At 41.0% G+C, this 25,494-nt stretch overlaps 2 protein-coding genes across 5 annotated transcripts in view; both read right to left on the bottom strand.

Annotated features, from left to right (window-relative positions):
• bmpr1bb (bone morphogenetic protein receptor, type IBb) overlaps positions 1-14,711 on the bottom strand; it is a 52,521-nt gene extending 37,810 nt beyond the window's left edge. The window contains exons 1-3 of the mRNA XM_056736724.1: positions 14,537-14,711; positions 13,799-13,860; positions 7,879-7,971 (exon numbers count right to left, since the gene is read on the bottom strand). The gene's annotated coding sequence lies outside the window, so the exon portion shown is untranslated. The remainder of the gene's footprint in view (positions 1-7,878; positions 7,972-13,798; positions 13,861-14,536) is intronic.
• Positions 14,712-16,756: 2,045 nt separating this feature from the next.
• pdlim5b (PDZ and LIM domain 5b) overlaps positions 16,757-25,494 on the bottom strand; it is a 47,793-nt gene continuing 39,055 nt past the window's right edge. For all 4 annotated transcript variants that reach the window (XM_056735824.1, XM_056735827.1, XM_056735826.1 and 1 more), the window contains 6 exons: positions 23,739-23,881; positions 20,636-20,834; positions 19,790-19,970; positions 18,443-18,563; positions 18,087-18,202; positions 16,757-17,621 (listed from right to left, as the gene is read on the bottom strand). In XM_056735824.1, the coding sequence (XP_056591802.1) occupies positions 17,532-17,621; positions 18,087-18,202; positions 18,443-18,563; positions 19,790-19,970; positions 20,636-20,834; positions 23,739-23,881 (850 nt within the window). In that variant the 3' untranslated portion in view covers positions 16,757-17,531. The remainder of the gene's footprint in view (positions 17,622-18,086; positions 18,203-18,442; positions 18,564-19,789; positions 19,971-20,635; positions 20,835-23,738; positions 23,882-25,494) is intronic.

Below are 25,494 nucleotides of genomic sequence, written 5' to 3'. Positions count from 1 at the left end.
AAGTTTTATGATTTAATAATCAGAAAAAAAAGCTCTAAAAGGGTTCACAGGGATGGTACCTCTAGATATCATTATAGTTGTGATGTGGACTCAATTCTCTCAAATTTGAAACAATTTTACAGTTATGGTCCAAAGTGTTAATTGGGCTTACATCATATATAAATATACATTGTTTTGCAGTGCTATTTTTCTTTTTAATTCGTTTAATCAATGATCGATATCAGCGTCTGCGAGTTCTCAGCAGCAACAGAAGAGAAATACACAGACGTGACATTACAAAGGCAGAGCCAGAACTGTGCTGGAAACCCAAAATCAACATTCAACAATTACGGGGTTAATTGTGTTTACGAAGAAACAGCTGGTTTAGATTACCATCAGACTGCTTCTATAAAAACACACTAACTCTAAACACAAAGACAATCTGTGAATCCACGAACCGCCCGCACCGACGAGAACCACAACAGTTCTGACCCACTGTCCCTTTCGGTGCAGATTTAATATCGCAAAACACTGAAAATCGAATCCACTGTATATCACGAACACAGATTGGATACAAAATTACATCTTGACGTCATATCACTTTAATTTATTATATTTTTCAACACATTCTTGAATTGGTGATTCAAGAGAGGGGATCAAACTTTAATATTTGTTTATCAAAATAGATTCCAGTAGATAAGAGGAAATCCTAAAGCAATTCACAGGGAAAATACTCGCTACTGAAGGTGAAAGTATAGTGTGTCGAAACTTTGAGAGCGAGCGGACGGAACGCGTACTACACCCATTCAGTCTGCGCGGACACGTGTGTGTGCCCATGACAGAGATGGAAGAGGAAGGTTAACTATACCCAGGCCTTTACTCTTCTACAGTATCAGGACCAACTGGATGAATGTTTCATGCATCAGTTCCTCATCAGTTCCATTTGCACTTCATCACTAAATGCAGCTTACCATATCGGCATGCTTAGAACCACGCAAACCTCATCTCAGAAGAACCAGACTTTCACCAAACCCTGAACCGCACACATTTCCAACACATGCTGGTCAAATAAAGCCATATACAGTTACCTACTGTTTCATATAAGTCAATGTAAAAAAAAAAACACGTCATCAAAATAAAAACCGAGCAGGGAAAAATTAGGGAACTCCAGACTTGTGTTAATGTCAAAGTCATGGATACTTTAAAAAAACACAGCTGGTACGATTTACCATCCTGAACTTGTCATTCTAAGTTCAATAATGTCGAAAATTCATTTTCCACCGTTAATGCGTGGCACTGCAGACGTAAAGCGGGCGGCAGTGGTGAGATTTAAGACACGTAGAGGAGGAAAACACAAACTCCCTTTATGAGCGTTCTGCTCTGGCACCTCCAGCCGGTCCCCCAGACTCTCGCACCACTCCGCTTTGTTTTTCCTGTAACTCTCCCCCCTGTTTTTCATTTATTTACCATGACACAATGTTAATCAGGTCCAACCAGGACTTTTACCCAGGCCTCCAGTTTGAAGGTGGAGTATGAGCTAATTCTTGCGGAGTGTCAAACCGGCGTACCCTTCTTGACCCCTGTTCATCTTGATGGGCTTGTGCTAATGAAGATCTTCAACCAAAATAACAGACTCTCCAAACCCTCTCTGAATACCCCACGGGTCAAAGTGTTAGGGTCGGGAGTATCATCGACTGCAGTTTTCTGGACAGCAGGACAAGCAGTTTCGCTTTCTATGTGATCTCACAACCTACTGGATCGCCTCCAAACCTCTTCCTAGAATAACACTGGTACCTCAACAGCGGGCGTCTGTACGTGACGGACCGCCGCGAGTGATTGATGACTGTATTCGTGAAGTGCCGGGTGTGAAAGCAGAGGGGGGTGAGAGAGAACCACTTTACCGGCCGTCATCATTAATATTATTAGTTATTTCTCTGCAGTGGACGCGCTCCAGCTGAGCTCGGACATCGGGCGTGGTCAGCCAGCGCAGAGGGGTTTTCCATGCAGTAAGTTGTCCAGGTATGTGTAATGAAATCCCTGCACTTGTTTGGAAAGCTCTTGGAGTTTCACTCATTTTACATTTGAGGCTGGAGGTCTGCGGGACTGATGATGGAGGTCGAGGCCAATATGATCTGTAAACATCACACTCTCGACACAGCAACAGGTTTGTTACATCTCCAAACCTTCATACCAAAACCAAAGTATAACGTATCTAATAAACACAACATATTTACATTGTTTTAAATGCATGATATTTTCAAACTGCATCTTAAAACTGTTCATTTATAAAATCATGACAACAGATTATTCTGGTCTTGTAAACATTTATTTTCTGTATGAAGCAATATGTTTTGTAAAAAGGGCTACAGAAATAAACGTGAACTCAATTAAATTGTTTTAATGCACAAGTACGAACGTGTGTTTTTATTGGCTTTATTTATGAATATATTAGCCTTAAGGAAATCTATAAACCGACAAACCGACATCGACTAGTGTTGAGTTGGTACCAAAGTAAATCTCACGTTGTACCGGCCTGTGAAATGTGTAAGCGCACCACTTTTTGGGAGTTATAACCAAGCTGAAAGAGAGGACTTCACAATCCACTTCAGTAAACCAGTGAAGCCACAAAAACCCTGTAACCCCTGGAACAAAAGCACACGAGAACCCCAGCTGGTTTATCCTCCAATTTCCTGCAGTCTAAACTCTCATTAATTGAAGCGGATCTTTATGAAACACATGTGAACTACCGTTGCACAGCCTTCTGCAGGTGGACATCCTGAAAACGACTGTTCAAACAAACAGCACAGATCCTGATCCTATTTCAAACAAACATGAGCGAGAGGGAATTTCTCCCGCATTATTCCAAAGCCTTGTTTTCTGTCCGTCTTCCACAGGAGATTTTCATCTGGCTCTGGAAAAAGCATGGCCGCTGATTTGTTTTGTGGCTTTAAAACCCTAACACACAGGGTTTCTGCCAATCTCATATTAATCTTGAGTACCTATAGGGTAGGTTTGCATACTTCATATCTTCAGATAGTATTTAGTTTGATCACATTTATAAAAGATAGATACAGCTTTACGATGACTTCCTAAATCAAACACAGTTTGGGGGGGAGGGGAAGGCTGAACTAAAGCACATTGTCAACAAAACACAGACATCAGTTTCACTCACCGCTTGCTGTTAATATTCCATATATCAGTTTCAAACGATCTTCAAATCCAGCATTATATCCACCGTTTATATAACATTTATCACCCAAATGCAGTCAACAAACAAACACCTAAACTTCGCAAAACATATGCGCTCTCTTTCTCCTGCACACAAGTAAATGTGACGTCTGCGCATGTTCCTTTTCCTGCTCTCAATACTGGAGCGTCGGCGTGCTGCATGCTTTTCCGCGGAGAATTGTCCAATAGGGGACTCAGAAAAATTGTTACAAAACTGTTTTATATGTTCGAAAATAACATTCTGAAATCTGTACGATCACTGGGGAGTGTATCGAGTACAGAAATACTACATAATACGCCCAACTCGTTTTTTGACAAGTTGACCATGATAAGCATTAGAAGACAGCACGTTTAACATTGTAAAGAAGTCAGAATGCATGACGCAATGTTGCACCACCCCTTTAAAGGATGACAGAGGTTGTAGGGGTTGATTTGCTTGGACTTTTTTAAATTAAAGTTTCTGTTGGACTGTACATTTCATACCCAGTTGAAAAAAACTGCATATGTTGGGTAAGGTTCAGTATATGTTTGGATGCTGGTTTGACCAGATTAAACCAGCTATGGACCAACACATAACCATCTTATACCAGCACAAAGCAGCATATGCTGTTTTTTTCAACAGGGTAAGGAACGTTCAGCATCCTTTCTAATTGCACAGAGGTTCTAGACATGTGTTCAAGGCTAAAAATGTCTGACAGAAGTGATTCTTTTAAGAAACTGTTGACTAAACGCACCTTTATTTTAAAGAGGGAACCCGGTACAGTAGAGCAAAGCCGCTCTCGACAGCAAGTTACAAATCCAAACATCACACACATTCTTCACCACACTGACCTAAAGTAAATTTACACCTTACACTGGAAACAAACACACGGCAAAACTGCCAAAACGTGGGGTGGAAAAGACATTCAAAAGTGCTATTATTAAAAACAACTTCTCGCTTCAGTGGTCTGTTATTTTAAAGTCTTTAAAAATGTTTTCATTGGTGGGTAAAATAAGTCAGCCGCAGATTGAATTGCTCGCAGGCCACCCGACAGCGAGGGTATTTCATCACACGATCCTAAACTGAAGATTACAAGATACGAGTCAATTAAACCAGAACATAATCAAACAAATGCTGGACACACATCTGTGCTTCACCTGCAGCGGTAACGCATTCTCAACACAATGAACCCTGTTGAGATTGTTGATACTTTATTCTTGCTCAGTTCCCCTTTTAAAATAAATATCTCGACATACCGGATATTGTGCGAGAGTTGGAGGCGCTTTGAATCGTCAATGAAGAGATGACCGAGACCTCTACCTCTCGACACGGTCTTCCAGGAAAATGATTAGCAATTACAGCTCTGTTATTGTTATAAATATCAGTGGGGCTTCAAAGAGATGCACGAAGGGTAAGAAATACAATACAAAGCACTTAAAGAGAGGGTTCACTGAACATTACGATTCTGTCATCATCTGCCCTGACGGATGTATTTGTAGCGCAAACAGCAGTGATTTTGAGAGCGGCGGGACTGTAGATACACATACATAAAGTAATTTAAACCATTCCAAAAACATCAAGGTTTCCACAATTTTGGAACGGTGCACATTATAGGTACCATCGATGATGCTAAAAATCAAGAATTCTTTGCAGGATACAGAAACAACCATTAACCATGCTCAATATCTTTCATGACTAAAATTATAAAATCAGAGTAAAATATACTCAGAGACTTGGAGATTTATAATGTTTAAGAAAAATCATTAGTAACAGCAAAATATCACTTTAAACCACATGCATCATAAACAAACACAACATTTCAAGACAAATTTTAAGCTAAAGTTGAGTTGCAAGTCATGTGGTCTCATGTTGCGCATTTGTTCTTTCTGAACAAAAGAAAGTTATTCAGGTTTGCAATGACGTGAGGGAGAATAAACGACTGAATTTTTCATTTCTGGATGAACTATTCCTTTAAGCAAAAAAAAAAAAGGGAAAATCTTCGACAAATGTGTCTGACAAGGGGACACTGTGTTTTGTTTGGCCATCGCCTGGAAGCGAGTTCTGATACTGAAATGGATTCATTTGTATATTTGTTCAGCTGTTCTAAGGTGAAGGCGAGCCAAGACGAACACTTTACCGTCAGAATAAGATGCCGCACATCTCAGACGGAGATACCGACAACTTCTGATCGAGGAGAGCCTCCGAAACTACCTAGAGAAGCTCGACACTGGATGTCTAATTTGTGTTGGCCGGCTTCCTAATCCTGAGAATATGTGCCGAAAGCTGCCAGGCATTCCTGCTCTCTTTAACCTGTGTGGACGCCTGCATACGCCATGTGTCACTTGGCCATTAATATGTCGTCTGATTGAGAGGAACGGACCCAGTGGCACAGTTTCCATCACGGAGTCCAAAAAAACATGAGCGTTCCTCAATGCGACTCATTGTGGATGGAGGCAAACATGTGACCCGTTTGACCCAAACCAGAAGAAACACCTGATTTGAGCGGTTTACTATGGTAAAACCATGGTCAATTTTGTAAAGGTCATACAGAAGTTAATGTAGTCATGTTCACATTTTCTCGAGTCGTCAATGTTCCAGGATATGCAAATGACCGTCAAATAATCCAGCCACATCAATGTCTGATCGGGAGGATCCCTGTCACAGCGTTTTAATCTCCATTATGCAAATACCCAAAGGTTACGAGCATCACGCAGGAGTCTGATCACACGCGAAGCTCAGATATCATTTGATAATCCAGTTACAGATACGATATGAATGTTCATCTGAGCGCACAACACATGTGCAATGCATTTGAATGTCTCATGAAAGGGCGTGAGGATGGATGAAGTGTGTGTGAAGGCGTCATATCTCATCTGGTTCTCTTTTCACTCATGCACTCCCTGTCAAAAGCGTTTAGAGGACGTGCGCAGGCTCGTGTTACCAACACTTCTGGTCCGAAGGAGCGGACGGTCTGGACTAATGAAAAATAACCATCTTTCGAAAAGAATATTTAACCAATCTATCGGGCGCACTATATCTGGAGAAACTGATCCACAAATGACATAAACAAAACATACTTGTGAAATCTACATCAGCTTTGTTCTTAAGAGAGTTCTGAAACGGAAAAAGACGATCCGTCTGAAAGCAGAAGGAAGCTGCTGCCAGAGGAGCCGTTTCTGAATGTGGAGATTTGGCAGACGGTTTCTCTGACAGCTTCTGTAAACAGTTCGAGCTCTAGACATCCCCTCGCATTAACCTTCACGGGAAACTTAATTTACGCACCTGCAGCTACACAACAAGAATACAGCAGAGAAACGTAAACATCTGGAGAGCTACCTGTTCACATCAGAGCGCATGGACAGACTCCAGACCTGAAGACATCTGACTGAACAAGATGCCTGGATGACATCTACACATACTATTCACAACATGAGCAGCCACACAACCAGAACTCAATACATATCAACTCCAAATATACACACATTCTACATACTGTACACAAACAAATCAACTAATACTGACATTTAACATATACACAATCCGTTAACTCAATTGTCACACAACCAACTTAATAAACGCATACACAGACATTCAACATACACAAACAACTTGACTCATACAGTAGAGGAAACACATCAGTGTCTTTAAACTTTAAACATATACACATATAACTCAACTTACGCTCACGCACACTTAACTCAACATACACTCACACACAAACACACACACATGTTCAAGATACACACACACTCTTAACTCAACCTACATACTCTCAACCTACACACACTCTCAACGCAACCAATATTCTCTCAACGCAACCTAAACACTTAACGCAACCTACAATCTCAACGCAACCAACCCACACTCGAAATGCAACCTAAACTCTTATCGCAACCTACACTCTCAACATAACCTACACACTCTCAACGCAACCTATATTCTCAATGGAACCTGCACACTCTCAACGGATCCTACACACTCTCAACTCAACCTACACACACAAGGCAACCTACACACTCTCAACGTAACCTACACACTCTCAACGCAACCTATATTCTCAACGCAACCAACCCACACTCTAAATGCAACCTAAACACACAACAGAACATACACTCTCAACGCAACCTACACCCTAACAAAACAACCAATTCAAAACCTATACACACTCTCAACGCAACCTACCCACTCTCAATGCAACCTAGATACTCTCAAGCAGTCTTCACACTCTCAACGCAACCTACAATCTCAAGGCAACCAACATAGACTCTCAACGCAACCTATACTCTCAACGCAACCTACACTCTCAACGCAACCTACACACTCTCAACGCAACCTACACACACAAGGCAACCTACACCCACTCTCAACGCAACCTACACACACAAGGCAACCTACACACACTCTCAACGCAACCTAGACACACGCTCAACGCAGCCTACACACACTCTCTCTACAACCTACACTACTTTATAGCGCCACCATTAAATCCAACAGCACAAATGACTAAATATACTCCATACACTACAGACATAACATCATATGTAAAGCATATTCAGCATACATGTACATCAGCAAAATGTAATAACCTGCTCCACCCCCGAGACCACTTTCATGACATCAGCGCTATCTTGCAAATATTTATCAAAGTATTACAATGAGAGTTAATAAAGATTGTCATTAAAAAAATGTACCTTTGAGATGGAAGTGGATTAACGTGACAGTCAGCCTCCTCAGAAGAGTGTGGCTCTGTTGTTTCAGGAACAGTAGAAATCTCCCACAATGCACTGCAAAGACATATCATAATCAAAACCTCCAGTCCAATTCATTACACAGATCATTTAAAGAAGCGATGATGGCACTGTTACCCATCTGATTTCATTATGTCTGATGTCGGCCAGCGCTCTGATCAATCAGTATGGATCTAAGCGGGAGAAGGTTTGTATACAGTAATGACGGAGCAAGACCTCTGCTGTAAATGGATCGATCTCTAAATCAATAGGTCCCTCTCTCTGGACACAGATCGCTTTTATTCAATGCTGTTGAACCATCAGCAAATCACACCTCAACATCATTGATTCTAGTCTTCACACATCTGAATGATCTGTCGTGACAAAACATTGTTTTTTACGGTTGTAAAGGGGGGAAATATTTAAGATTACAATGAAAAACTAAGAGTTAACGTGTTAGGATTAGTAAAAGGAACAAACTTGTATGACCTCACAAAAACCAGATGTGAAAACAGCACCAAATGAATCTGTTTTCGCCCATTCAGACCTGGTTTCTTCCTTGAAAACACAATGAACACATTAAAACCCTCCAAACAATTCGATTTATCCGCTCTGGATTCAGAGTTCGCTCAGTCTGTATATGGCGCAAGAAGCCTGACTCATCTGCTGATCTCACGGCAATCTCATTACGACTCCCAGCGCTGGAGAAATTTGATTTCAGCTCCACTCCACACACTCCACGTTCTTCCTCTTCCTCTAATGGGGCCACTCTCACGGTCTCGCTGGGATTCCAAGACGTTCTGGGCGGCCTGCAGCTTGAACTAATTCCCCACCTCTTTCCTTCTCATCCGTTCACACTAAACAGATTGAATATCTTCTCTCACATCTACGGGAGGTTTTAACCCAAGTAGGTGCGAGCTCAGAGCTTCACCCAAGGTGGAACAACATTGGAACAACATCAGATTACGTTCAATACGTCGTGAATAAAACCTTATTTTATCATAAACGCCACACTGAAAAGAGACTCATCTGAAGTTTTCTGAGCGTTGCTGCTGTGATTTTGAAGCCCTATGAAGCGTCTGCGCTCTGATCCTTTGATGAATGAATGAAAGACATACACAAGCCGAGAACCGTATCACAACAGCAATTTTGTTTCAAAGCAATTGCTCGTGAGCTTTTGTGGATGTGACGGTGAAGGAACGTCTGCCGGTCAGAGAAGCCAGCGGAAGGGAAGAGGGAGGCTGTCTGGTGTATGCAGGCGAGCCCCTCTTCCCATCACATAAACACATACCTGAGCAAAACTGTGAAACTAGAAACCGTACTGGAGAGCAGGGGCGGACTGGCCATCTGGCATTCCGGGACTTTTCCCAGTGGGCCGTAAGCGCATGGGCCGAAACACAAACATGAATTCACCCCAACCCCCCTCCTTCGATAGACGGAAGGATGCTCTTTGGCAAGAATAACAGGGCCGTTTTTAAGCTCCAGCCCAGCCCTGCTGGAGAGAGAAGGGAGAGAGTGAGTGAGTGAGAGAGAGAGAGAGAGAGAGAGAGAGAGAGATGGAAAAGCCATCACTGAGATCCAAACTTTCCCATGTTGTTCTGGCTTCTGTTTTTCCTACATGTGAGCCGGGAATGAAGATGTAAATATTATTCATTAACTGGTTTCTTTAATAAAACGTATTTAAAATGAATAACTGGAACCAAATATTTTCATTCCCATTATGTGATGTGATGTGATGTGGATATAAATAGGAATGAAACACTTTTGCTCTGCAAATGAATCGACCAAAGAAACAGTCCTGAATAAAATGAAAGATAAATACAGCTCAAGTCGACAACCACTTAAACTTCACATCTGAACAACCCTTCCTGTCTGAATATGATTCTCATTCCTCTTTTGTGGCCTCATGGCTCCTCCAGCCTTATGTTTGAACCCCACAGAGCAGACCCCAGCACCCATAATGCATCTGTGCACAGATGGTTTGCTAATGGAGCACACATACACACCCATACACACACACACTTTTACTGGCAATCTTTAAAACGGTTGCTGAGAATATCTCCATCAAACACTTTATAAAGTGCTTATGATACACACACACACACACACACACACACACTGTGAAACGTTAATGGAGGAGTTTGCGTCGAGGCGGAATTGTTCGCCCTCGTGAGATTTAAAAGACACTAAGACAGCCCGCCCGTAAATCTCCTGCTGCCTGCGGTCACCATGTCAAGAGTCAGAAATGTTCACCTGCAGCGTGTGACACGGTGAACAGATAATAATTCAAATCATCTGTGTGAACAGAACCACACAGAGGCACATCCACGTTGAGTCACATGCAAAGCTCCTGTGATGGAAATCACTGATTCTAGTTACACTCGAGGGTCAAGTTTGCAAATTCATATTGAACTGTGAAGAGATTATTATAGCTGCATCTGCAAACTGGGACAGGAGATTTTTTTACCTGGCAAACATAAAGCGTTACTATGGCAACCACAAACGCCATCAACCTGGTAACCTGGCAACCACACAGTGTCACATTGGTATCACACGCAGAATCATCCTGCCAACCACACAAAGCATCATCCTGACAACCACATGCACAATCATCCTGGAAACCATGCAAAGCATCAACCTGGCACCCACAAACAGCATCAACCTGGCAACCACACAGTGTCACATTGGTAACCACACACAGAATCATCCTACGACCACAGTGTCACCTTGGCAACCACATGGCATCATCTTTGAAACCAGACGGAATTCTCCTGACAGCCACACAAAGCATCATCCTGGAAACCATACAAAGCATCAATCTAGCAACCACAATACCAACTTGGCAATCAGACAGCATCACCTTAGTACACAACATGACAACCAAACCACATCTGTCTGACCGTCCCACTGACAACCACATTGCATCACCCTAACACTCAAATATTATCACTCTTGCAAACCCACAACATCATCGGGAAGGCATTATTCACATTGTTAGTCAGAAAAACAACATTAAAAGACAAAGACACATTCTGTTACAATTTAAGATGAACAAATGCTGCACACCTGTAAACGACTTAACAACAGCTGTCTTTTACAAACGCTTTTACTTTCAAATCCGGCGGCACCATCAGCGACAGAACCCCTTAAACAACACTACCACCTCTGTGCTCATTAATGCTTACCCACAATCCCCTGCTCTCATCGGCCCCACTCACTTCCTGTAATTATGAGAACGGAAGGCAGGGGTCAGAGGTCAGCTAATACGCTAAATCCGCGGACAGAAGCACAGCTGCAAGAAGCCACCAAACATCCTCCACCGGCAAGATCTTCCTCACTCTCTCTATTCTCACATCGCTCCGAGCATCTGTCGCTCTCATGTTTAAATAATGCAAGGCCGTCCCGCACACCGCTCATTATTCACAATCTGACCTCTGACCTCCACAACTCTAGACTTCAAATTTACCTCGGTGAATAATCTCACACGACTCCGTTTCTTCAGGAACATCAGAAGCTTGTTAAATTCTCCCAGAAGCCCCTGGGGCATGTAGATTCAGAGCGGAGAGACGCGGTACAACAGATCCTTTTACTTTACGCGGACACAAAGGCGCAGTGTTCCACAGCGTTAACCCTGAACCTCACACCTGATGGAAACAGTGTGTGTGGAGCAGTTCGTAAAACATCTACAACTACTGGAAAGATAAAGAATTTGATATAAAACGTTTTAGTAGGTTCAAATATTTCTGTCATATTAATATTCATATTAAAGAATTTAAACTACATACTTGCGAACATTTTTTATTACAGATTTCTGCGTTTTAAAGAGCACACTGTCATCAGAAAGTCGATCACCGGTGATAAAGCAACACTATTTTTACGTTAAACCCACACAAACGTGAGGCTGTGTGACTTCAGAACCTGCCCATGAAAGCACGACCACCGGAGTTCATCCGCGACAGAACGTCATTTTTCCCAGTTATTTCGCCACCGTGAAATGCAAGCAGTAAAACAGCGCCGGCCCACTGGGTTTAATTCAAACAACCCTACAGCCGCCAAACCCAGACCACACAGACACAAAATGAGCACTTTTCCACACGCCGGCTTTTAAAGATCCCACCCAAAACACACATCGGCCCTGTAATGGCATTCTCTCATTACAGCCCAGTATAAATGACTCCTGTAGCCACTGCCACTCAATAACACGCTCCCAAAGAAGCGCTTATCGGACACCCGATACTCACCGAAACCGCGGTATATCACAACACGCACCCGGCGCGGGCCAGACGGACCTGCTAAGATTAAAGACAAATTCACCGTACGGCCAAAGAACGTCTGACCTGATTTTCACACTTCTGTGGGTTGATAACACAGAAAAACACAGATCTGATATCAGCTGGATGAAGATCACAGGCTTTGGGCATAAACTTTCACATATTTGTTTTGTAATCAATTAGATGCACCATACAGTGTTAAAAAACAAAGATGGGTTCATACCGAGGGCTCCATGTATAAAATGTTTGCACAGATTTTATTCTTATAGTGATACGTTTTTGTAAATAATGATATGCGCATTAAATAAATTGCAATATGCAATTCATGTTCATATCACATTAACATTTATACATCAGGCCTCAAGAAGTATAACTGCAACGATATTGATGTCTATTTTAAGCTGCGCTTTCGCATTTTAAATACACAAATCCTTTAAATTTGAATGATTTGGATTGGCTATAACGTTTATCCGCCCAATTGTTGGGTTGCTTTCAAATCCAGCGTTGGGTCAAAAATGGACAAACCTAACCATTGGGTTCTGAATTAATCAATGTTTGATTGTTTCAACCCAAAATCCTGGGTTGTTTTAATAAAGTCACTGTTAACCGGAAATTGTGATCGTGTTAACTTGCGTATGCATTAAGAATGACACAGAATTTAGAATGAGAAAAACTGTGGCCGTGACTTATATTTTTTACAGAGAATTGATTGGATGTGTAAAAACAGACATCGCATTTTAAAATGGAACTGGGACCAGATTGACAGTTGAAGGGGAGGAGTTAACAGATGGCGTGCCCTAACGTACGTCATTTAAGAAAGATCGTTTTCTGATTTTACCTATAGATTATGATGGCACATGAATTTTAAGAAGAGAAGACCCACATTGGTATGCTATTTACAATAAACGCTGCAATATTTTAAGAAAAATTTGATTTTGATTTTTAATTTCACCTCGACTTTTGCTGTGTTAATCCAATTTAACCATTTGGTTTGTCCATTTTTGACCCTCTGCGAGGTAGAAAAATCGCTCAGAAAGTGATCTGAACAATGTAGTTTCTCTGTGATTTATAGTTGTGTGTTTGCACTTGCTCTTTTCTTAAATGTATAACAATTTATAAACTTTATAATTATCATCCTTGATGTGAACAGGCCTTTACTTCTCCAATTAGTTATAATGAAAATTGACGCATCACCACAAAATCTATCAAAACGCAAATATGCATGTATATCTACAAAAAACTAAACAACCTTTTAATACTACTCATGGCTCACAAATGGTTGACCTAAATCCAGTTTAAGACCAACATCACAAACCTGAAGAGTTGAACCCGGAGCTTCATCTCATGTGAACAGTTCATAAACACTGAATAAATGACACAGAAAAAAACATACATAGATGCGATATGCATAAAAAGTTGCTTATTTTTTTCCAGTGTTGAAACACTGCATCCCAATGATGCTAACAGAACACTATTCAGGAACCCAAACACATCTGCCATAAAAGCCCATAATGATAAAACCCCACAATCTGAATAATAATACAGGTGGAGATTGTCAATCCACACTACACTTCAGCACTAACATCTGTAGATTCTGTAGTTTATAGTCTTACCTTCAGTGTTTGTCTGTAAATGAAGCCTCTTATTGAAGTGTGATGCTCAGTCCTGTCAACATCTGCAGGAAGAGTCGAGCAGAACATTTTGTAAGATTCTCATTAACACTATAAATCTTGTTGTGCAACATCTTTTATTGCAGCATAAATAACAGGTACAACACCCCCTGGAATCATTCCTGGTGAAACTTTAATTCCATGTATTAACACGTCAACATAACTTTCCATAATTAGAGCTGTATTTTCAGCGTGGCTATATATTTAATATTTGTGAGCATAAATCAGCATGTCTGGCTCGAGACTGATGCATAAGTTGCATTTACAACATCATATGAACTTTATCAAATATATTCAGATTGTTTGTGCATGAATGCTGTCAGATCGTCCGTCAATGTTGCAGATGCATTTCGACTCATCAGCATCACTGAAACTGAACTCAATGTAGATGCGATTGGAAGAATGACAGAAAAATGTATCAGTTCAGTGTTTGTCACAATAGATCAGTGATGACTGTTATACTTAACTGTCACATTGTTACTTTAGCGATGAACGCAGAAATGTAACACTGTGCAGACTGTTACATTGTAAACGTAGCGAGGAAACTTTCACAAACACACGTAAACAACACCGAATCCCACAAAGCAATGAAAAAAACCATCGAGTCTGCACTCAAAGTGAATCGCAGCGGGTTTGCTTCGGTTGTTTATCGCTGAACGTCACAACATTTCAAACACTCACCTTCATATTCACGACCGACTGAAATCCTCCAGCAGATGTTCACGCGTATCCGCTGAAGAAAACACATCGGGCACTGAGTTAATCGATGAAGTTTTGCTCGGTGTTAAACTCACTTCTCTGTCCTGCTCAAGAAGGAACGCTGCTTTTCTTAAGGCTCTCTGTGAGAGAGAGAGAGCGAGAGTACGCGCGTCTGCGTGCGCGCGCGGCTGTGTGTGCGGGCGCAAAGGCTCCGACCACTGACGCCTCTGAGAAATACACCTTCATCCATCCGTCCGTGCATACCTCCATCAGTCCATCAGAAGCTTACACTTCACACTATTTCTCTGAGCACACTGTACATCTAATAATCAATAACCTCAAAACAAATATAGCCTAACATAACATAATACGCACACTTCCCCTTCAGATAGCAGAAAACATTACAAATGCATCCTGATCAGCATAACCATACTCATATTCAGCATAACCATACTGATATTCAGCATAACCATACTCATATTCAGCATAACCATACTCATATTCACCATACTCATATTCAGCATAACCATACTCATATTCACCATACTCATATTCAGCATAACCATACTCATATTCACACAACACTTGTTCTGCCCAACTGAACAAACACTGTAGGGTACTTTTTAATATTTACTACAGTAAACTGTGGAAAATGTATGTATACTGCAATATGTTAAGTAATCACAATACTCTGTTTATGTATATCTTACTACAGTATTCTGTAAGATTAAATATGGTCGGTTTAACTAACACTGTAGTGCGCTTAAATATTCAAGAACAGCCTGTTGAAGAATTTTGTTTGCTAGAGTAAAGCATTAAGAATATTTTTTTCACAAACATTACTGTGAATTTTATCTGGCAGGAATTTTAGCCTGTAACCATGTTTTTTTGGCAGATTGTCATTTGTATTACCATAATTTAATCAGAAATATCATGGCAAAACTATGGTCAGACTATGTGGTGAGACTATGGTGAATTTGTGAATACCATAGTTTTACTGGGAATATCATGAATGTATGGTTATATCATGAACCTTCTTCATGGTTCTTATTTATTTTGAAAAAATAATCTACCACCAAAAGAACCCAACACATCACCAGTACACTGTAAAAAATTTTTTTTTAGTATTTTGCCTCGTTTCACAGTACAAACATCAAAGGATTCTAAAATCAAGTCATGCGAAGCAAGATTAAGCGTTTCTGAAACAAAGTAGGGAGTATATGCAAAAACACAGAAGAACACACCAATTTAATATTGGTTTTAACCATTTCACACATTCAAACGAAAGGATCAAATCTTGTTTTACATTCCCTAAAGGATTTTTTAATCAATTAAAAAAAAAAATCTTGTGTCATTTTGCTACTCAAGTAAATGCACCTTGAGAATGTTTATAATTTATAATTATAATTTATTGTTTAGAAGTACTGGAAACAAAGTGCTGAGTAACGAAGTGCTGAGTAACAAAATAATTTAAGCACTGTGGAGAGCCCATTATTGTCATTACAGCAAACCATTAAAACCAGCACAACCCATTATAACCATGGAATCCATGAACATTTCTAATGTGGTTTCTATTGTTTGTAAACAGGGATCAATTATTTGCAGGTCCACTGAAATGTTAGAATGAAAGTAAAGTTCACAACTGACGCCTGATCCCCAAACAAGCTTTTCATTAACAGTAGTATCTGTGTGAAATGAAACTCCATGTTTGATTCTCATAATCTGATTATGCACAGAACATTAAAACAGTATTTAATCTGAGAATCTGAGGACAAACCAAAAGTATAAATTCAGATGGAAATGTTACATAGGCCTAAAGTGTTTTGACCGTATTGACGTTCTGCTGAATTTATGACACTTGATCATTTCAGCAAACCAACTCAGGGTCAAACTTTTTTAAAGTTTGATCTCAACATTATCTTTCAAACCCGCAGTACAATTTACTGGTTGCAAACTCAATGCTTTCCGGAATGGGAATCAGCGTTTATTAATATCCATTTACCAGTGAGTGAAATAATTTGATCTGATATGAAACAGGAGTGCAGGATGTGTGTTTGTGGTGGTGTCATGGGCAGCCGATACACACATTGCGGGATTGCTCTGAGGTGACGACGCATGACACGCATGATTATGTTATGTACATGAATGATTTGCTGTGAATGTTTAGTGCCTGAGGTTCTGAGTCTGAAATGAACGCGAGTCTGAAACAAACACAGATTTTTATTATTTTATACATTACAGTTGACAACTACGACAAAGTTTTAGAAAGACCATTAACCCCTTAAAATCTAGTGCTAATACATGAAGATAACACAGCTGTCTGAATGACTGACAAATGTAAATATTAATCATCTTAATCGGAACACGTTAAGGCACTTTTAAACCACACAAACACTGATTGAATCCCCATAAAGATCCGCAGACCTTATATAAAGCCGCACAAAAAACATTAAATATCACTGTCGCCCTCGAAAAGCCCCAGAAATCGCCCGTCAATATCTATACCTGCAGAAATACAGCTGACACCACAAATACAGTCTGCATGTGCCAACAAACATCAGAAAAATATATTATGAAGTCAAAGCCTCTTTTAAATAGCTGTGGAGAAAAGTAATACAACTTCTGCGATGCTTAACGAATAGACTGATATATTTCTTGCAAGTCGACATTATTTTCTATCACGTAAATGGCATCAGTTTGTTTTCGATAAAACATTGACATCACATCGTATTCATTCAATATATAAACATTGTAAAATGACTGATTGTTACGTGGCAGTGTTTAACCTCATATAGCAGGTGTATTAAATACTGACAGCATCTGTCCAAATGTGATAGCTGTTGTAGTCGCCAAAACATTTTTATCAGAACTCCAATGTCTGGCATTCAGATAGAAACAAAACAACATAGCAAAACATTCACCTAGCAAGAATTATTCTCACAAATGACATAATGTGTTTTCATTCTTTTCCGTGGGTTCAGAATTGGATGGTGTGAGCGTGCTTCTTGCATAAGGGCTTGTCTTTCTTGGAGAAGAAGGCTTGACCCTCTAGACTCGTGGTGCAGACCTACTCAAACAAAGAGAAAGAGAGAGAGGGTGAGAGAGATAAAGAGCGAGAGTGAAAGCGTGAGAGAGATAGAGAAAAAGAGATAGAGGAAAAAGAGAGAGCGAGAGAACGAGAGAGAACGAGAGAACGAGAACGAGAGAGAGAACGAGAACGAGAGAGAGAACGAGAGAGAGAACGAGAGAGAGAGAGAGAGAGAGAGAAAGAGAGAGAACGAGAGAGAGAGAGAAAGAGAGAACGAGAGAGACAGAGAGAGAACGAGAGAGAACGAGAGAGACAGAGAGAGAACGAGAGAGAGAGAGAGAGAGAGAGCGAGAGAGAGAGAGAGAGAGAGAGCGAGAGAAAACGAAAGAGAGAGAGAGAGATAGAGAGAAAACGAAAGAGAGAGAGAGAGCAGTATTACTTAAAGTACAGCACAAGCTCTCGTATGGTTTACTGTAATGTGAGGAATTGTGAACATCAACTCACCGTACACACAAAACAGGTGTCATGCCAGGTATAGCCCAAAGCCTCCAAGAACTTATCACCGGCTTCGATCGGGAAATCGCAACCGTGACAGCTGGTACCAAAGAGGGTGTAGTAATCTAAATAAATGAGAATGAAACTCAATCGGAGTGACTGAAGACATTTTTTGACCACCCTGAAGCATCGACTGTAAAGATTTTATGGTTCCAATAAAGATCAGTGGTGGTTGACTGGGTTATAATGAACAGTTACGGCATTAATAAGCAGTGATGCCTGTGTTCTCGAGACAGAGATGAGCTCACAGGCCCCGGGGCGGTGGGTGGGTTCATGGGTAATTACGGGACTCTGCCCCCTCTCACCTCTCTCACAGTACGGCTGTCCGTCCTCCAGGTGGAAAGTGTCGTTGCGGATTGGCTGCTGGCAGGTGGTGCATACGAAGCAGTAAACGTGCCAGGTTTGCTTCAGGGCGTTGATAACTTCCTGTCAGGAGAGGAAAACATCAGATTAGAAGTGAGCACGGCCCAGCTCGTGGTAAATCCCCGTTACAGATGTTTTTATTTTTAAATATCGATTCCAAATATTTCATACTTTACTGAATAATTCATCTTTTCTCTTCCAAATACAAATTATAGGCTGAAATTGTTCCCTAGTGAGGAACCGATATACAGTACATGCACTCACGTATATTTATTAGGTAATATTTACTTTTAATTCTCTACTAATTGCTCTTTGTTCAATTCAACAGATCTACATCTTTATCATATTTTGTAAATTGTATTACTTATTCTATATTAAATAGATGGCTCGACGGGTCGATAGATGATAGGTGGGTTGATAGATGGGTAGATAGATGGGTAGATAGATGGGTAGATAGATGGGTAGATAGATGGGTAGATAGATGGGTAGATAGATGGGTAGATAGATGGGTAGATAGATGGGAAGATAGATGGGTAGATAGATGGGAAGATAGATGGGTAGATCGATGAATTGATGGGTAGATAGATGGCTAGATAGATTAATTGATGGGTAGATAGATGGATAAATAAATGGGTAGATAGATGGCTAGACAGATGAATTAATGGGTAGATAGATGGATTGATGGGTAGATAGATGGCTAATTAGATGGATTAATGTGTAGATAGATGGATAGATAGATTAATTGATGGGTAGATAGATGGATCGATGGGTAGATATATGGATAGATAAATGGGTTGATGGGTAGATAGATGTATTGATGGGTAGATAGATGTCTAGATGGGCAAATGGGTATACAGATGGGAAAACAGATGTCTAGACGGGTAGACAGATGGGTAGATATTGTAGATGTATTGATGGGTATATAGATGGCAAGATATATGTCTAGATGGGTAGGTAGACGGGTAGACAGGTCGATAGATGTGTAGATTGGAAAGATGGATGGATGGATTAAAGAAAAGATTTAAACAATTTTGAGTTCAACACTTGTAAAGAAAAGTATGTAAAATATCCAGCAATTTTATGTTCAAACAGAGATGGCGATAGAGAGCCAAACATTCTGTTTTATCTCTCCACAGACATGCCAAAAGTCCTCTAGATTGAAAGGCGTAAACTTCAAACTTTCCCACAGTCCAATCAGAATCACTAGAATAGATCCTCCACTGGATTCAGCTTGAGCTGGGATTCATGTACTAAACTAATTATAATTATAGAGATGATCTGTCGCTCACCCCTAGAACCTTCTGATGACAGCGACAGCATGTGGGGGCAAACAAATCTGCGTAACAGTGCTCGCAGCAGACGGACCCCCGTTCCTCCACGAAGCCCACATCTGCCAGCGAGCAGTGACAGTGGGTGCAGGTGAACTCATCCTTGTGCCATGATTTGCCCAGGGCAACCAGGAACGGACCCCTTGACAAAAAAAATGAGCAGACATGTCTAAACATTTCCGTAAAATGACAGTCAGGTTTTAAAAGAACAACACTGCACCATCAAACATCCATGAGGCCTGTGCTTTATAGCTTCGACTACCTGACTAAACTATTCCTTCAAGTCAAACTCATGGCACCTCGAAGCTGGAGTTGAATCCAGTGGTCTCAGTTACACATGATATCAGAGCCGGTCTCTGTCCTGACACTGTGAAAACAGACGTTTTGAGAGTCGATCTGTGATGTGATGAGCTATCTGTTCAGGTAACGTGAGGATAGCCGCGGGGATGTGGCTAACAAATCGGATTATTAGCTGGAAGGGAAAACAACAGACACTGCGGATATCAAATGCGGAAAACGGAGACATTAAGCTTGGATGTCACGGGCACTTTGGCCAGGAGTCTAAGAGTCTGCGCCGGGGCCGCTGCGGTGTAAGGTATACGGCTGCTCGCGCTCTCTGGGGAATGAAGCGGTCGAGTCGGGTCTGAGCTACTGAACGACGATAAGGCGGCAGAGAGAGCATGAACTCAGAGAACGCTGCCCTGCAAATTAAACTTCACACGACAGGAGATCTGGCAACATGTCACCATCACACCGACTATCAGACACTTCAAACTGAAAATATTGTGAATTTTCGACCCATCTCACCTGATGATGGTGTTGCAGTGGCCACACATGGGTGCGCGTGTGTCCGGCGGCATGTGTTCGGCTCTTTGTACCAGCGAATCCTCTTGGCCTTTGGGCTGAGCTTGAGGCGCAGGTGGATTCGGACCCTTTGGAAGGCTGTTGCCCACCCGTCCGTATGAGGGCCCCGTCTGCGGCGCAGGTGCACCTGCTTTGGGAAATCCTAATCAAAGCGAAAGAGATGTGAATCTGGATGACCAGTCGGTGAACTGTACCTACAACAGCATCTGTGTTACACGAGACAAAAGCGTGACAGAGCAGAAGAGCCGTAATGAGATCGGACGACATTGTGCGCGGCTATGTAGCGTGACCGAAGGTGATGGAAAGTTCTAGTTAAGACATAGGAACTGCAGAGGGCTCATCTCGCGGGGGCTCGGAGGTCGGGACATCCACACCGCAGCGCCACAAAACAAAGGATCGATTTACTCGGTGCAGAAAAACACGACATTCCCAGAGCTACAGGAGACACCTGGCAAAATAATCCACCCGTCTCCTGAAGCTCTGGACAAGCCTTCCCTTCTCCGCTCGCCTCCAGAGGGACAGCGGGGGCAGAGGTCAACACACTGCGGTGGGCGGCACAGAGCGTCTCATTCAGATGGCCGCTGGAATCAAAGTCGAGAAGGTCACAGAGCAAGTGCCCTGTTCATTTCCATGTAAGAGAACGAGAAAACGGGCAGAGTCAGCAGATGTGTGTGAGAGATCGACGGCTGATAAGAGTCGGACCGGCACATTCACTTGTTTGGGCGTTAAAGTCTCACACTAATGCATCAGAAACAGACTTTATCTACATCTGGAGGATGTGTGTGTGTCGCTCTCTGACAGGTCAGCTGTAATATAGATCAGTGTGTGTGTGTGTGTGTGTGTGACTGGGTGATTTCCTGCTTTCACAGCAGGCCGGTGTCAAAACTACTGCACACCAGATGAGAAAGTGACTGTAATACGCCTCTATTTGCTCTGGGATGATTGTTTCTGTATCAGGAATGCATCACGATGATGAAAACGGTCATTTACAAGCCAAGGGCGCAAAAGTTTGGCGACTTGAGTGAAAAAACAAGCTACTATCTCTCAGCTGAGCCATCTGTCAATGAGAAAACGCTGTGTGATGAAGATTTCTGAAAAATAAAATATATATATATTTTCCAGCTCTTCTGTACCACACGACCCCACTGCATGAATGCCACAGTGTCCAACTCGCATAACACGCTAAAAGCAGAATAAGAAACCTAAATGTTATTCTGTCTAAGGAGAAGAAAACCTAGTGTTTGGAAATTGCAATAGAACTTTCACAAAACCTTCAAAAAGAAGCACATGTTCACCCCAAATGTTTATTACTGTGATTTGCAAATAATAATAATTATTAATGAATAATAGTAATAAAATAATAATACATGTGTGATTATTAATTAAAATCATATAAATATAAATGAATAATAATAATATAAACTAATTTTTATTATTGTTGTTAATAATAACAAAAACCATGATAAGTAATAATTACAATACTTTATTAATCTTATTGTTATTATTAGTTGTCAGTATTATTATTATTATAAAAACTGACAACTAATAATAATAATAATCCTTATCATCATCAAATTCATAGTGTTACGTTTTTCATAGTGTTGTGTTATATATATATATATATATATATATATATATATATTAATGACATATTAGCATCATGGCCAAAAAAACTGTTTGTTATAAAAACAACAAAAAAACTATATAATATCATATCAAATATTACATACAAATTATACTAGCCACATTCTTACCAGATGTCAGATAAACATGTCTATGAATAAACCCATTTGAAATAAAAATTAAATAAAAAAATCAAGATTAGAAGAATTTGGGGTGAAAATGTGCTTAACTGCTGTGAAAACAAAGTGTTCTGACCACCTGTCTCATATTTTCTTCTAATTCTGGGGTAAAACGTTACCATGAAAATTCACCTCACAATAAGTGGCATTAAAAGCGTTATTTTGGGAGTGCTGAGTTATTTCAATGTCTTAAGGGGAGGTTGTAATTTAAGGAGATATCAGGAAAGGAGAAATGAAGCCCATATGTGGCATCTCACAGCCGGACGTCCCGTTCCTTCAGCGTGTCTTTGCATAAAAAGAACGCTTTTAATCTCACAGCTGCTGAACGGCTTGTCCTCGTTGGCTTTCTGGAAGATGTCTCTCTCAACCCTGACCGGTGACCGTTAGATTCTCGGGTGGACAAGCAAACGCGGCCTCTTAACGCTCATCTCAGCGGGTCATTTAGTGCGTGTGGCTCAGCACCAGAAGTCCGTCGGACCACTGAGACATACACAGAGAGTGTACCTGTGCCCCCTGTCCCCCCTGCCAGAACGCCTGTCAACAACCTGCTCTTAAGAACCCCCGAGAGGAGAGTTTCGGGTAAACACAAGGTCTCCCTGGCCGCATTCCTATAGTACAGTAGCTCTGAAGGATGAGCGCACATAGGGGCACACAGTGAAGTACTCAGTATATGACAGAGTAAATATTTACCCCACGACTCGGCCGCCCTGCGGCACAGGAGAGCCAAACCAACAACACCTCTGCTCAGTCAAAACTCACACACGGAAAATATGTCAGTGGGATTTCATAAGGGAACCTGTTATAGGTGTATGAGCTTATTTAATGAAACACAGCTCTGTTTAACAGAACTGATGAACTCAAAGAACAAACTAACAGTGTGGCAGTGATGAAACGAAAGACGTACAAGTCCGCCATCTACAGGACAAATGAGGAATTGACTGAATTTAGGCGGCCGTATAACCAGTCCCAGTCAAATATTCAGATACGCTTGACTGAATTGATGTCTCTCATAGGTTCATATATTTAATAAGTGGCTTTTTCAAGAAGCCCAAATACAACTTTTAATTTATTGAACATATTTTTGACAAGTGCAAACATCCAACTGTGATATTTCACAGTTAGCCTACTTTTGGTCTAAATAAATTGTTATTACAAATATTAGGTGTTCTCAAAACGTATTAAATGTATATTCATAAAAAGCACGTGCATATTTTTTGTGGCACCAAATGAGGAAATGAACTGACCTGCAGTGTTTGCAGACTGCCAGCTTTTGGTGGTAGGTGGCGGGACCCCGTTGCCCTGCCGAGGCGCTCCAGCGGGAGTTTTGCTCATGGTTTTCACTGAAGATGTCACATGAGATGTGGGCTGAACGTCTGCGGCTTCCTCCCTTTTGACAGATCAACAATAAGAGAGATGAGCTAGAACGAAGCAGATTTTACATCAGCTCCTGCCAGGACATCCTCATGAAAGCGGAGATTTGCATACAGCACTTTTGTTATGCCAGAAACACAAACACACAAACGTGTTCAAGCTGTTTTTAGATGTCACACCAAACCATTCTAAGTATTTCTTGTTTTCAGCCATTCTTCATTCCTGCAACCTTCAGTAGATGAAAGCTGGTGGATATTCTCTCACCAACACGTCTGCATTTTTAAAATGTTTAGTTCGACAGATTTGCACAACGACGTACATTAACAGTTTTAGTGTTAACTTCATTTCAAAGGGTCTTGCACCTAAACTGCATGTATCTGGCCTCATCATAGACACACAAAGCAAAGACCCACAATTGTATTTTCCCTTTTATTCTGTAGTGAAAAGCTTTTTTGCAACAATGCAGATTTTGAAATGTCATTTTATTCTTAACTGTTTGGTTTTCATGCAAATGCCCAGTCAGACCGCAGCACCGAAGCCGTTTCAACGCAAAAGTGGATCATTGATTTACAACTAAACAGAATTGAACAGGAAACAACATGAAAGCCAGCGAACCGTAAACATGCACGCATGCCGTCGGCACTGATCCGGACACATGCACTGATGTGTTCTGACTCTCACCCTCTTTACAGGACACACATGAGCAGACCCATCCAATAAAACAGCCACTTCCAGATGGTGCGTTAATGAACTAAACACATGCAGACAAATACTGCTTACGCTGTATCAGAACCTGAACAAATCAGGAACCCCGACAACTGTCAGCATTACACAACACATTTATAACCAAAAGACAGAAATAAAAAAATGAAAGCCACTTTTCAGAACGATGATATTTCATGTTAACCATGCAAAACAAGATAGAAAATTGATTTGAATGGTTACATATGGAATTGTACTGGTTTTAATGAAAACTATAATGGTCTCTGTGTGTCTCTACTGGAAATGTAAGACGTTATATAAGTTCAATCACGTTCACATGAGGAAGTTTAATGTGCCTGACATACACAGGTCAATGCAGTATGACTTGTGTCGTCACCTAGTGGTCTCCATCAGTACTGGATCAGTGTGTCATGGCCTGTGGCTGAGCATTAAAGAGAATTGAAATATAAATATATAATGACATCTCAGATGTCTCGACACATTACACATCGCTTTGCTAGAAATGGGTACATTTTTCCTCACTGTGTAATCTTGTTCTGTGGGTTTTTTGCCACTGGAGGCGAATTAATTTTGAAGGTGGTAGAAGCCGAGCGGCCAAAGGTGAAATCACATTTATTATTGATCTTTGCCAATAAATGAAGATTAGAAATGTGCAGTCATTTTCTGCCATAAGGAGCGTGTGAGGGGTCTATAAAGCGTTCATGTGAGTGAAATAAAATGAGCTTACGGGGATGGATTTGATGGACTGGGCTCTCAGATAAAACATCATTATTTTGGGGTTATTGAACAGACGACTTAACCAACAAGAACCACGAAAAGGTTTGTATTACCTGATCTTGTAAATGAATAAGTAAAAAAATGCAAAACATAAAGTGTTATGCGTTACTTAAAACTGTAAATAACTTT

This window comes from Triplophysa dalaica, chromosome 22 (genome assembly GCF_015846415.1).
Source record: "Triplophysa dalaica isolate WHDGS20190420 chromosome 22, ASM1584641v1, whole genome shotgun sequence".
Classification (NCBI taxonomy): Eukaryota; Metazoa; Chordata; class Actinopteri; order Cypriniformes; family Nemacheilidae; genus Triplophysa; species Triplophysa dalaica.
The sequence above is the reverse complement of the archived record's forward strand: the minus strand, read 5'-3'. Positions and strand labels throughout refer to the sequence as shown.